Below are 12,500 nucleotides of genomic sequence, written 5' to 3'. Positions count from 1 at the left end.
TTTTGGACTTAATAGCGGAAGTTAACTAATTAGATCTCTACGATAAATAGATATCGAAAAACTGATGCTTCTTTTACATTCTTTTTGACGTTTTAACCAAAATGGGTAACTTTTCCAGGAATTAAAAAAAAACATGAAACACCAAAAGGTACAGTTATTTTAAATGTAACAATTGTTTTATTGACGCTTAAGGTAAAGATAATAAAGTAAATAATATAGTATATAAAGTTATTCTAAGACAATCAGTTGATTGTATTAATAAAAAATATTTATTAATGATTCTATGGTCATTTTTAAGGAATAAACAAAATAAATCTTGCCTCCATGTACATTCAGTTGTGACGTACTTACTACTAGCATGGTTTACAGTCATTACACCTCATTAAAATGGTCAAGAAAATGTCATTACACGGTAAACAAAGACGGTACTTTCAAGAGGCATGTAAAAAAATGTAAACATAATTCATGTCTAGCTAAACAAACAATTAATGTGCCATTAACCTCTAGATGGTTTTATTCATCCATTTATCTCCAACATTACAGTTCATTCTACAGCACAATAAAACTCAATAGCCGAATCAAAACATTGAATCAAGTTGAATAAATCCAATGTCGCGAATTTTCTCAGATGATTCGCCAAATGACACATTTACCTTCTAAAACGTCTAATAATTAACTATTCATCATTAAAACTCCCATAAAAAAGGCCCTTTGCTTATCAATTAGATTATCGCTGTTGTGTGACTGTGTCGCACGTTTCGACGCCAACCATCGTCGCCGTCACCATTACCACCACCACGATCGGCTTATCTTATCTTTCCTTTCGCTTCGGCAAGTGTAAAGCTGATTTAACCCGTCACCGGCATAGCTTCGCCCGATGAGAAGTAGCAACAGGGTGTGAGAGGCGGTGGGAGGTTTTGAGAAACAATCACACACGACAACAATGTGCCGCACGCGGGAACTCTCGTGCAGAGTACAGAGTAACAGCCAAATGGCAAACCGCGACAATGGCAACACCGTTGGACACCGTCCGTTGTGTGACGCGCGCTCTGCTAAATGTGAAAGTACGGAACCACCGGGCTCTCCGGACACCGGAAAACCGGAGGCAAGCAGAGCCGCAAAAGTAAATAAACTGGCCTCTCCACGCTCTGGTGTCCACTTTTCCAATCCAATTTTCTTCCGACTCTACCGTCGACCGGCTGTTGTCGTCGAGTTTTCCAACCCGGCGGTTCCCTCGAGCCGGCACTCGATGCTCGGGAAAACGGTTGCGTGCGGACGGATTCGCGGTGTTGAGAAAAGGGGAAAAATACGGTGGACATGATGGGGATGGCGGAGGCGCTGGGAAAGCTGCGTGGCCGGGCCTAGTGGAGCAGACAGTCGTGCGGTGCGAAGGTGGGGTGGGGGGGGGGATGATTTTCATCGGCAATGCTCGCTCGGATGGATATGTGTCAGTAATGAGTGTGTAGCGTTTGGTGGTCGTCGCAAGTTGCCGCACGCCTTGGCACGGCACGGCACGGCACCGCACGCCGGTTGTGTGTAACATCAGTTATCACTTTCCACTCGAAACGAAACGTCCACAAGATGTTGTGTGTGCCCGGGACGGAGAGCGTCATCGATGATGGACCGTAGCCCGGTAGTAAACGGTCCCCACGGAACCGCTGAACCTCCGAGAAACCACGACAAATCAAGTTTAGGGAAAGAGACTTACAAGCCTCAGGAACACGCAAGACCAGGTTCAGTAGTGCACGTGTGTGTTTATCGGGAGAAAGGGGTGCAGAGTGTAGTGCAGATACCCGGAAGTGTCTGTTCCAGGCGTGCCACCTGATATTGGTGATTGATAGGTTCATTGGTGGCCACCCCCTTTCACATCATCCGAGTGAACAACGGGGTGGTGTCGTGTGCCGTACGTCAAACGAGGACCAGTGCCCCTTGTCTTTATAAAGTCAGCGCAGTAGTACAAGGATGTGGTGACCCCAAGCTGAAGCACTCCCAGAGAAAAAGGCGGTTCGCCTGTATTGTGTCCTTTGTACCTGCGTTTTTTTTTGGTGGGGGTAGAGAAAATACTTGTGACAACGTAAACAAGCGGCAACCGTTCGCGAAAGATGACATTTTATGTGCCGCTTAACCACCACCAACACCTGCAGCAGCAGCAGCAGCAGCAACAGCAGCAGCGGCACGGAACGACTACTACTGGTGCATTGGGGTGGTTTGATGGTAGCAACGTAAACGGCAGGTAGGAGGCCCAACTGGTCGTCGCCATCGTCGTCTGATAAGAAAGTGACATTCATAAGTTCGTTGCATTGCAACGCCACGCAATCACGCGTGAGAGGAAGGAGGGGGCATGGTGGCCATTTGCGAACCATGTTTGGTATCAGTCTGGTTTGACCTGGTGTGCTCGTAATGTAGTCTGTGGTATAATGGCGATGAAAGCTTGAGCACGCGACAAACTTGATAGCTATTTATCGCGGGGAATGAATGATGTTGTGCGTTGCGGTGCGTTCTCGCAGTTTCTTTCCGCGAAAACAATCTCGTTATGTTCGATTGCCACCAGCCACCAATAACTTGATTGACTGGTTTGGACTTGGAAATGTGACATTTTGCTTGGGTTTTAATTACGCCGAGAGTACTATTTAGGGTCCATTTCGTAGCTTACTATTTTCAGTCCAGCTTAATTAATTGAGTAGCATATCCTTGAAGCAAGCCTACTATCTACAGCCATTGGCAGCCAAAAATAATAAGACTTTTTTAAAGCAAGCTCGTTCTCCTTGGCCAGTAAGTTATTGGTTTGATTTGATGGTTTGGTGATTTCTTTATCGACAAAATTAGTCAAATCTGACCAATACAAGGAAGATTTTTCTTTGAGTGGGAATATCCAAGTCGGCGAGCAATTCTACAAATTCTCTTTTGCATAATTCTTTCATCCCTTTTTATATTGATTAGTAATTAACATTTCTGCTTTATGCAACATCTTATAGAGTTATGAAAATGTAACTAAAATATTAAAAATGAATAATTGTGAGGTCAACGATGATCTATGATCAGTTCTATTAAAATAATAGTTTATATTTTCGAAAAAAATTAAGAAGGGAATTTATTAATTTTGGAGAATCAACCGTGTAAATCGTTGATTTTTTTTAAATTTTACTTATTCAATTCCATAAATATCGAATTGAAACTTGTACTCAGTGTGAAATAATAAGAACAATATGCTGTCGAGAGATTTCAAATCGATTCAGAAGACGCATTAATAATGCACCCAAGAATGTAAATGAATGGATCTTTATCCTAGATCCTTGTAATTCGCAAACATTATGTATTTTCCTCACACTTAAAACAATACAGTGAACGAGCTTCCATTTTATGTTTGCGATAAGCATTATTCAGCCGCAGATAAAGGATTCCGATTGGCAAAATGAAGAAGACGTAGACTAACGATTGATGAGGATACCGCACAGTAAAGTAGACATCTTGAAAAGCGTAAGGGTTATTCTGAAACACTAACATGCCAATCGTGGGGAATGAGGAAAGACCACAGAGCCGGTCACTAGTAGGTACGTTCCTCATGTGCGCATCAAGTTCAAGTTCGAAGTGAGTAAGCCATAAGCGCTGACCCGGCGCGCTGGTCGTCTGCTAACCTCCAAGACGGAGAAGAAACCAGAGAGACAAGAGCAAACGGCCCTCCCAGCATATCGAATCTTGAAGAAAAACGAAGAACTGGGCATACCGGCATGTTATTCCTTCCCTGGAACACTCCTCTGAACTCGAACCCTGTGGGAACGTCAGGCAAACCAGGCAATTATGTCTATCTCCGCAACGAGTTCCCTTCAGAATGGGGCCTGTGTGTGTGTGTGTGTGTGTGTCTATGTGTGGTTTCGATCGTATGTATGTAAACTCCCCCGGCGCGCATACCCATCGTCCACCATTGTATGTAAATCAATTCGTCTTCCACCATCATTCGCGTACCGTGCGTCCTCCGGTCGTCGTCGTCTGTATGTTCATTGTCCGTTGCATCTTGTTTGTTCTCCATCTCCGATGCCGTTGTGGGTTTCCTTTCTTCTCCGTCACCTCTTTTGCAAACGTGATTCTCTCGCGAAAAGTGCCGGCAATCCAAGCAGAGAATAAGTGATAGAGAAGAAGCCACCCTACAACCTCTAAACCTTTTAATAACAACCGATCCGTTTGCGCAGATCGGCTCGACGCAAAAAAAAATGGCGAGCGAGAGAGAGAGAGCGCGCGCGAGAGATCCTCCAAAGCGATCTTCAAACATACGTAGTGCTGGCGCCTGGCGGGGTCTACGTTCATAAAAGGAGACCCCTCGAGACCCCATCTAGCTCATCAAACACGGAACGCCACGATGGAGCGCAGCCGCCCGAGTGATAGAGAGCCTTCAGCATGCGGACCCTGGGAGGAGCACGCGAAAAAGAAATGAATGAAGAAGGGGTACGGGAAAAAATGGCAAACAAAATGGGAGACTGCGGTTTGTGCGTCACGAGGGGTGGGCCGGTAGAAGAGAGGAAGTTCGGGGGTTTCAGTTTTTGCAATCCAACCACTCGCCCCTCACCCTCGTTGCTTGGTTCGACGCGGAGCTTTAGATTTTACCGCTAAATTTATTCGCCTTCAACCGCTTGGCGCTGTTTGCTTTCGTTGTTGTTTATGATACCTGGGCTGGACCGGGGCTGGGCCCCTGGCTCTTGGCATCACACACACGTGGCCTTTGAGTGCCAATCTTGGCAAGAGTTTCGTTCTGCGTTGTGGTTCGATTATGTTTGAACTTGTATTTTTCTCCCCCCAAAGAAAACCTCACGCAAGTTCAAGATCGCCAACGAACGTATGCAGCATTCTGAATCACGCGATCGACGCGTCTGTGTTCGAAACATGGAAATACCTCGCGCATTTCCTTCCAACTCCTCATCGGCACGTGTGGTGAGTCACAGGCTGCTGCGTTGATCGCCATCGTCGATCGGTCGTGGATAGCATGACCAGAGGATCCCCTTGTTCAGCGACTGGTTCTAATTCTTTCGCTCTCTTTCTCCCTGCGGTCGCTTCTAATTCTGTTGACCTCCTTCTCTTTCTCTCTTTCTCTCTTTCTCTCTTTCTCCTGTATTCTAACTCTGCCAACGACTCTAATTGAGTTCAATAACATGCCTTACGCTCAGCCAGCACACCTTCGCAACGACTACTGTCCTTACGCATATTAACCAGCCAGATTTATTCTGGTTCTGAAGTTCTGGTTCACTTGCTGGAACAGATGATTTTTCTTTTTTTGAGCGGAGATCCTATTGGTGTGGGTCGTTATGGGGGTTATTATGAGTTCATCTCGTCATTCACAAGAACGACGATCAGACATCGGATGGACAAGAGCGAGCTCCCTCCACGAATGGCTTCAATTAACCGCAGTGACAGTAGTCACCGTCGTGGTGATCCCGATGGGCCGCTCTTGTACCTGCGTGTGGTCATACCTTTCCTGCCTGAGTTACTGGCCTGGCGGCCAGTCACGCCGTGAGACGACAAAGACATAGCAGCAGCAGCAGCAGAAGCAGCAACAGTCGACGATCGTGAACCGCGGTGCTTACGGAGATTAAACTTTTAATTTCGTTCCCCATCATTTGTGGTACTCTCCGCTCGAATGGGCTGGGATGGATCGCCCCAACCCCCCAGGCGAACCTTCCTTCCTTCCTTTTTCCTCGCGAAGATGTGGCCTCTGCGCAAGTTTCGCCTTCTGGTTTTGAGTTCGCCGCCCTCTTTCGCTTTCGCTTCCGCCGCGTCCGCTTTTGGTCCGTATCTTCTTCTGTCGCTTCTGCTGCTGCTGCTGCTGCTGCCGATGCTGCCGTCAGTCTTGTTCAGAAGCAGACCAGCACCAGCACAGAAACGACCGAATCCGAACATCAGAAGCAGCAATCACCAAATTGGTTTCTAACGAGCTTCTTCCCTCACGTCGCTTGGTCGGATCGGAACGAGGGAAAGAAGATGAATCCTTCTTCTTCTTCTTTTACTCCTTCGTTGTTGTCGTCGTAGTCTTCGTTCGCGCCCGTCTGAAAACTCTTCTTAACCCTCGCCCTTCCTTTAACCAATTGCCATCCCAACCTCTGCGCCAGTCGCGATCGTGCTCATGGCTGGCTCCTCGCTTCCACCAGCATTGAAGTCTTTCTTCCATTCTCTCTATCTCCCTCTTTCTCTCTCGCTCGTGCAAGCGCACCTTTGCAGATTCTTTCCTATTCTCCGTGTGCCCTGTTGCTTCATTCTCGTCTCTCCAACGATCGTCTGGAAGATGTGTCTTGGGGGATCTTGGTGTTAGCACAACATTCCCGATCGCTGGTTACTGGAACCGTTCTTGGCGACCGTACCAGACGCACACATACAATGGCTGACACACACACACGCACACATACATAGCCGCGACGGTTGTCGGAGTTTCGTTTCGATCGTCAATGAACATCCGCCGAACGCAGCAGGAATGTCTGCAGCAGGAAACGAACGAAGGAAGTAAAAGAGTGAAAACACGGGAGAGGTGCCAAATGAAGGAGGATCGGGAACGCGATGATCATTCGGATGATCACCATAAACTTTCATCGAAACTAACCGCAGACGAGGGGGTAACTCACCTGAAAAGCTCGATCATCGGATCACGCGATCACGTGCGATCGTCGTCGTCATCGTCGCCATCGCCCATGACGTTCGGTATGAGTGACCCGTCCGTAAGCTTTTTTGGGCTGCAATGCGCGATCGTGATCGTGATGCTGCGATTCGTTCGGTCAACCAAGTGTGCGCAAGTGTGCGTGGTGCTGCAAGACTGAGTGATCGCTGGGCTCCTGTGCTACGTCGCCTTGTGAGGCGTATTATGTGCACGTAGGAATGAGGCTGGCGCGAACCAGCAGCAACACCAGCAGGAGCAGGTTAATTCGAGATTTTAAAGCTCCCTCCTGCTGATCCGTGCGCCCGGTTACGCATGCAGCAGCAGCAGCACGTTCGGGGTGTGCGTTCGAGCCGGCGGCGCATTGGCCAGCTCACGAACACCGCACCGCAACCGAGGTGTGCGACCAACCCACCCCACCCCACCCCATACACCATACCCCGTTGGCCGGGTGGTATTTTCCTTTATGTGCGAGCTGCTCGGTACTTCTTTTTTGGGTTAAATATCTGGAGTGCTGCTGCTGGCCGATGAGGAGCACTGTTGCCACGTTTGGTTGCCGAAGCCCCGTGAAGCCCGCTATGTTGGGTAAGTGGCGTAAGCGATGTGCAGCAGCGAGCAGCAAGCAGGGAGCAGGGGTAGAAGGTGAGCTCTTATGTTGGAGGAATGCTGCACGAAGGAACACCGGCCCTAGCGGGGTGCGGTGCGCTGCGGTGTGGTGCGTTGCGTACCTACATATACCTCCACGTAGCCAAACGTCGTCGATCGTTGTCGACTGTTTGGTTGTCAAAGGTAAAACCATGTCTGAGCGTGCAGGTTCTTGTCGGAACCACTGCGCCCCTCCATCTTTCCCTCTGTTTGCTAAAGGTGAGCCAAAGAGGATGGAAGAAAAAGCGAGAGAAAGAGAGAGAGGGCAACGTTTCTGGAAAAACGGAAAGGATCATGTGACGATCATGTTCTTTTTAAATCGCTTTATTTTTGCTGCCACGACCGTTCCCACACTGCTGGCCTCTTTTTCCTTTTCTCTGCAGCAGTATCTTCCTTCGTTACCGGCCCGCCGCCCACCGGCTCTTCCCCTTTTATATATGCTCTACAGTCAGATATCCCACACAGGAAGAAGGTAGTGTGCTTATGCTGCTGCCGCTGCCGCTGTCGGTGGTGAATTGGCTGGCTGGCTGGCTGGCGAGTATTTTCGGCTCCCCTTTACCCTGCTGATATATTGCCCGGTGATCGCAGCATGCATATCACGCCTGCCCGGGGGTGCGTTTAGGTGCGGCCTCTGATCAATTTTGTGAAACGTTTTGTCCTGTGACCAGCCGGCTGAATTATGATAAATGGTCGTTACACCCTAACGCGGTGCTATCTGTTATTAAAAAAAATATTAAACGAAGAAAGCAGAGAGCCATTCCTGTGGCTCTCAAACATTATCATAAAACCCTGTCAGATAATGAGAAGGGCGCGATTTATGCGACCTATGGATGGTACAGGACAAAACCTGGCCACGAAAATAATATTATGGTTTTAATACTCTTGTCGTTTTAAAACGTTTTATAAAACAGATACACTTTAGCGGGGTTTCTTTTTATTGTAAATCTATTGCATATGGTATTCTTTCAGCACAGTAGACAGTGAACGAAATCCTACAAGTCTGTTTGACACACGGCATACGACACTAAAACTAACGATAGATTCATTTTTAGGGTCCACAATTATCACTAACAATAAAATTGGATTAATAAATCATCGAAGAGAATTGCAGATTATTTTTCTTGAAATTTTGTTTTAAGATGTTTGAGAATCGATTGCTTCATATGGCTTCATGTAGATCGATTGCTTCATATGGTGATGATCGCATACATTATCCTCACTGTATTATTAGTTCTGTTCGAATTTAAAACCATTAGCTTTCTCAAACAGAAACGAAAAACCACGAAAGGGAAACAAAAGCGAGTGGCTCAATCTCAACGGGGATTAACATACGGCAATATACACACGCCTACAAGTGCTTGATCGGCACACATCTGTTCGTTTGATCAGCATACGCCAGCCGCCAACGGCTTCGATGATGCGCATTATCTACGCCCTCTAATCCCCACTCGATGAAAGATATGGCTATCGTGGAAGGAAGCGTGTATCGTGTTGCAAAGGTGTTACTTTCTTGACCTCGGTACCCGCGCCAGCTTACCACAGGCCCACGTACCGAAACGGTGGAGCTTTGATCGGATTCAACCACAACGCTGGAAGAAGGCTTTATGGAATAGACTGAAAATTAAAAATAGAATGCTTGCCACGAAACCCGAGGAAAGATGTAGGATAATTGGGAAAGGAATGAGATTGAATAGAAAAGACAAGAAGGTGCGGAGGGGACCTGTTTTTTTCGGGAGGAAACGATTATACGCTTTACGCATGCTCTGTAACCATACAAGCATTATCGAGGGAACGTGAACGCATTGAATAATTCGGTAGTAGACATTCGAATGGTTATTATCACGATCGCTTTTCATTAATCGATTTATGAACTCTATGTCTATTTTCAAAGAGCCAAAACTATACAAGTAGGCCAGCGATACTACTTTTAACGTCAACCGGTAGCTCGAGCATTTTTATGTATTGTGTATTTTCATTTTTTTTTCTTTATAGAAAACTTGGTCTCGATCTGGTACCGCGACTAGGTACGCTAGCGGTAGATCCTCAGAAAATCGGAATAGTATCACTGCACCAGGTGCACGTAAACAGTGCGGAAAATGCCAAAGCAGCATCGGTATGTTTGGAGCTGAACTAGAAGCTTCCTAAATTTAAACACATGCGGTTAAACCCTATTAATACTTATTCCGTGCTCCTCCTTCCGGCAGAATCGAGGCACCTTACGGCGGAAGGCGGGCAAGAAGATTCACACGCACCATCTGTACTTTTGCATGCGTGACTTTGGCCATCGAATCGGGGACGATGCGGAGATCCACTTTCATCTGTACGATGGCAACTCAAACCGGATGCGAGCCCTGTCGGAGCGCTTCCTGGTGCGCATTGCTCGAGATGGGTTCTCGACGTACGTCGAAACGAGCCACAACTGTACGATCTTTACCGATTTGGGTACCTCGGATCTGAACCAAGATCTCTATTTGATTGCGAACGTGATGCGCGTGGGTAAGATGCTACACTCGGAGTCGGTGAAGAAAGGTGACAAGCTGACGGTCACGACGCACGCGTACCGGCGACCGTACGGTGTCGGGGTGCTGCCGCTGAACGATATCGTCCAGTTCGATTACAGTGTCGAGTCGGAGGAGAAGGAGTTTAGCTTCAAGATTTTCCAGTGCGAGGAGAAGGACTACCACCAGCTGCACGAGCTGATCATCAAGAAGGCGAGCGGGAAGTTTCAGCCGATCAATGCCAGTCCACAGGGTCAGTATGGGCTGGTCGTGTCGATGAAGCTGCTGCACGGTGAGTTGTGCCAGGCGAAGCTGGAACAACCGATTCTGTTCCAGGGTGCGGCCATTACGAAAAAGATCGGCTTCCCGGACGTGATCATGCCGGGTGACGTACGGAACGATCTGTTTCTAACGCTCGAGCGGGGTGAGTTTGAGCGGGTGGGCATCAGTACGGCCAAGAACATCGAAGTGACGGCGCTAGTGCTGGACGAAAATGGGCGCGTGGTGCAGGAGTGCATCGCGATCGCCTCGGGAAGTCCTCTGCAGGCGCACTACAAGTCGATGGTGCTGTACCACAACAACTCACCCGCCTGGAACGAAACGATCCGGATGTTTGTACCGATCGATAAGTTCAGCAAGGCGCACGTACGGTTCGAGTTCCGGAGCTGCTCGACGCGTGACAAATCCGATCCGAAGCTGTTTGGATTCAGCTTTGCGAGACTGATGGAACCGGGTGGTGCGACCATCGCCGACGGTGCCCACGAACTGCACGTGTACAAGTGTGAGGATATTCTGAAGGTGCAACCTAACGTGTATCTACGGCTGCCCTGTTCTGCTGCCGATCGACACTCGCAAGGTGACTCACCGTCGCCCTACCATCGTAGCTCAAAGGAAGCGTTCTACGTCCGGACCGTACTCTGCTCGACGAAGCTCACACAAAATGGTGATCTGCTATCGTTGCTGCAGTGGCGCAATCGCCCAGAAGGTATACAGGATTCGTTACAGCGAGTCCTGCGGTTGCACAACGAGGAGCTGATCAAGTTTCTGCAGGACGTGCTCGATGCACTGTTTGCGCTGTTCTCCACGGACGATGGTAACAGCACTCCCCACTCGGGTCTCGTGTTCCACGTGCTCGTGAACATCTTCAGTCTAATGCAGAGCAGCAAGTTCCAGCACTTCAAGCCCGTTATGGATGCGTACATTCGGGATCACTTTGCCGCCCCGCTCGTCTACCAGGGATTGCTGTCTTCCGTGCAACATCTGGCTGATTGGCTGACGACGACGGACAATCTCGAACCGATTGTGCAGTGTTTCAGCTCGCTCGAGTTCATCTTCAAGCTGATCATCCAGTCTCGGAAACTGTTCGCTCACGCTTCCGGTGGCCAATACGAGGATAAGTTCAAGAACGATCTCTTCTCGGTGTTCACCTCGCTGAATGGAATGTTAGCCGTACCGAGCACGGTGCAGATACTGGCCACCCAGGAGGCACTGCTCAGCAATGCCGGGGTCGTATTCGAGCAGCTTCGTACGATCATCACACGGGCCGAGCTGGAATCGTTGGTGCGATCGATGCTGGATGCGGTACCCAAGGACGCTCAGCCAGCGTTGGTGCAAGCAAAATTGAAAACGATCAAGGACATGGTATCGGGCCAACTGTTCCAGGACGATGAGCTACGCTCCGTTATTCTCGCTATCGCGTGCAAGCATCTGCGTGTCCACCTGGCTCGCCGTGACGAGCTGCGCCTATGCACCGAGATACTGGCCGAGGTGCTGATCAAGCTCTACGAAGCCCGTGCCAAAACGGGCGAGAAGCCCTCGAACACAATCCACCACGATCTCGATACCCTCTTTGCCTCCATCTTCCCGATACTGCTGCAAACGATCAACATATTGAGCAACGGGGGTAACGAGAGCTTAGTCTGTTCGCTGTTCGCCGTCAAGTTGGGATTGCTACAGCTGCTAGATGAATCGCACTATCAGCGTATGTGGGACAGACAAAGTGGTGCCAGTCCCGGAGGAACGGCAACAGGCAGCGGAATCGGCGGTAGTGGAAAGGAGTTGCGCGATTTCATCCAACAGTGTCTAGCGATATTTAAGGACATGCTTGAGCAGGACTGGATGATTTTTTCCAAGGACTGGCTGGTGATGAAGATGGCAGCGAATGATGTGGTACGCCGGACACTGGAGGAGCTGGCCAAACCGCTCGTCTATCGTTTTCTCGGACCGCACTCGTTCGACTCGCAGCTTTGGTGGTCGTACTTCAGTGTGGCCGTCATCTTTCTCACGCAACCGTCGCTGCAGATCGAGCAGTACCATGAGACGCGGAGACGCAAGATACTCAGCACACACGGCGATATGCGCGTCATGATGGGCTTCCAGATACTAAGCATGTGGGCTCAGCTGGGCGAACATAAGCTGCACTTTATCCCGTCGATGGTGGGCCCATTCCTGGAGGTTACCCTCGTGCCCGAACCGGCGCTGCGGAAGGCGACCTTTACGGTGTTCTACGATATGATGCAGTGCGAACAGGTAGGTGCTGTTATGTTTAGTTCTCCATTAATTTAGGGTTTGTCTCGTTGCCCTGCAGTCTGTTGCCTTTCAAGTGCAATATGCAATCGGAACTGCGTGCAGGGTATTAACGTATTTGTCCATAGCTTCGCTATTCCATTGATGCTATATTTCCACTTAGACATTTATGATTGATGGCGGCCCTTCCTGTCTAGTTC

The 12,500-nt window shown here is 48.8% G+C and overlaps 1 protein-coding gene across 6 annotated transcripts in view; it reads left to right on the top strand.

Moving 5' to 3' along the window:
- LOC125950262 (dedicator of cytokinesis protein 3) overlaps positions 1 to 12,500 on the top strand; it is a 60,430-nt gene that overhangs the window by 32,740 nt on the left and 15,190 nt on the right. For 5 of the 6 annotated variants that reach the window (XM_049678088.1, XM_049678089.1, XM_049678086.1 and 2 more), the window contains exons 5-6: positions 9,269 to 9,389; positions 9,481 to 12,303. In XM_049678088.1, coding sequence (XP_049534045.1) covers positions 9,269 to 9,389; positions 9,481 to 12,303 — 2,944 coding nt within the window. Of the gene's footprint in view, positions 1 to 2,063; positions 2,234 to 9,268; positions 9,390 to 9,480; positions 12,304 to 12,500 lie in introns of those variants that run through there. The other variant, XM_049678091.1, reaches the window with a different exon arrangement.

This window comes from Anopheles darlingi, chromosome 2 (assembly GCF_943734745.1).
Source record: "Anopheles darlingi chromosome 2, idAnoDarlMG_H_01, whole genome shotgun sequence".
Classification (NCBI taxonomy): Eukaryota; Metazoa; Arthropoda; class Insecta; order Diptera; family Culicidae; genus Anopheles; species Anopheles darlingi.
Note: the sequence above shows the minus strand (reverse complement) of the source record. Positions and strands in the feature narration are given on the sequence as shown.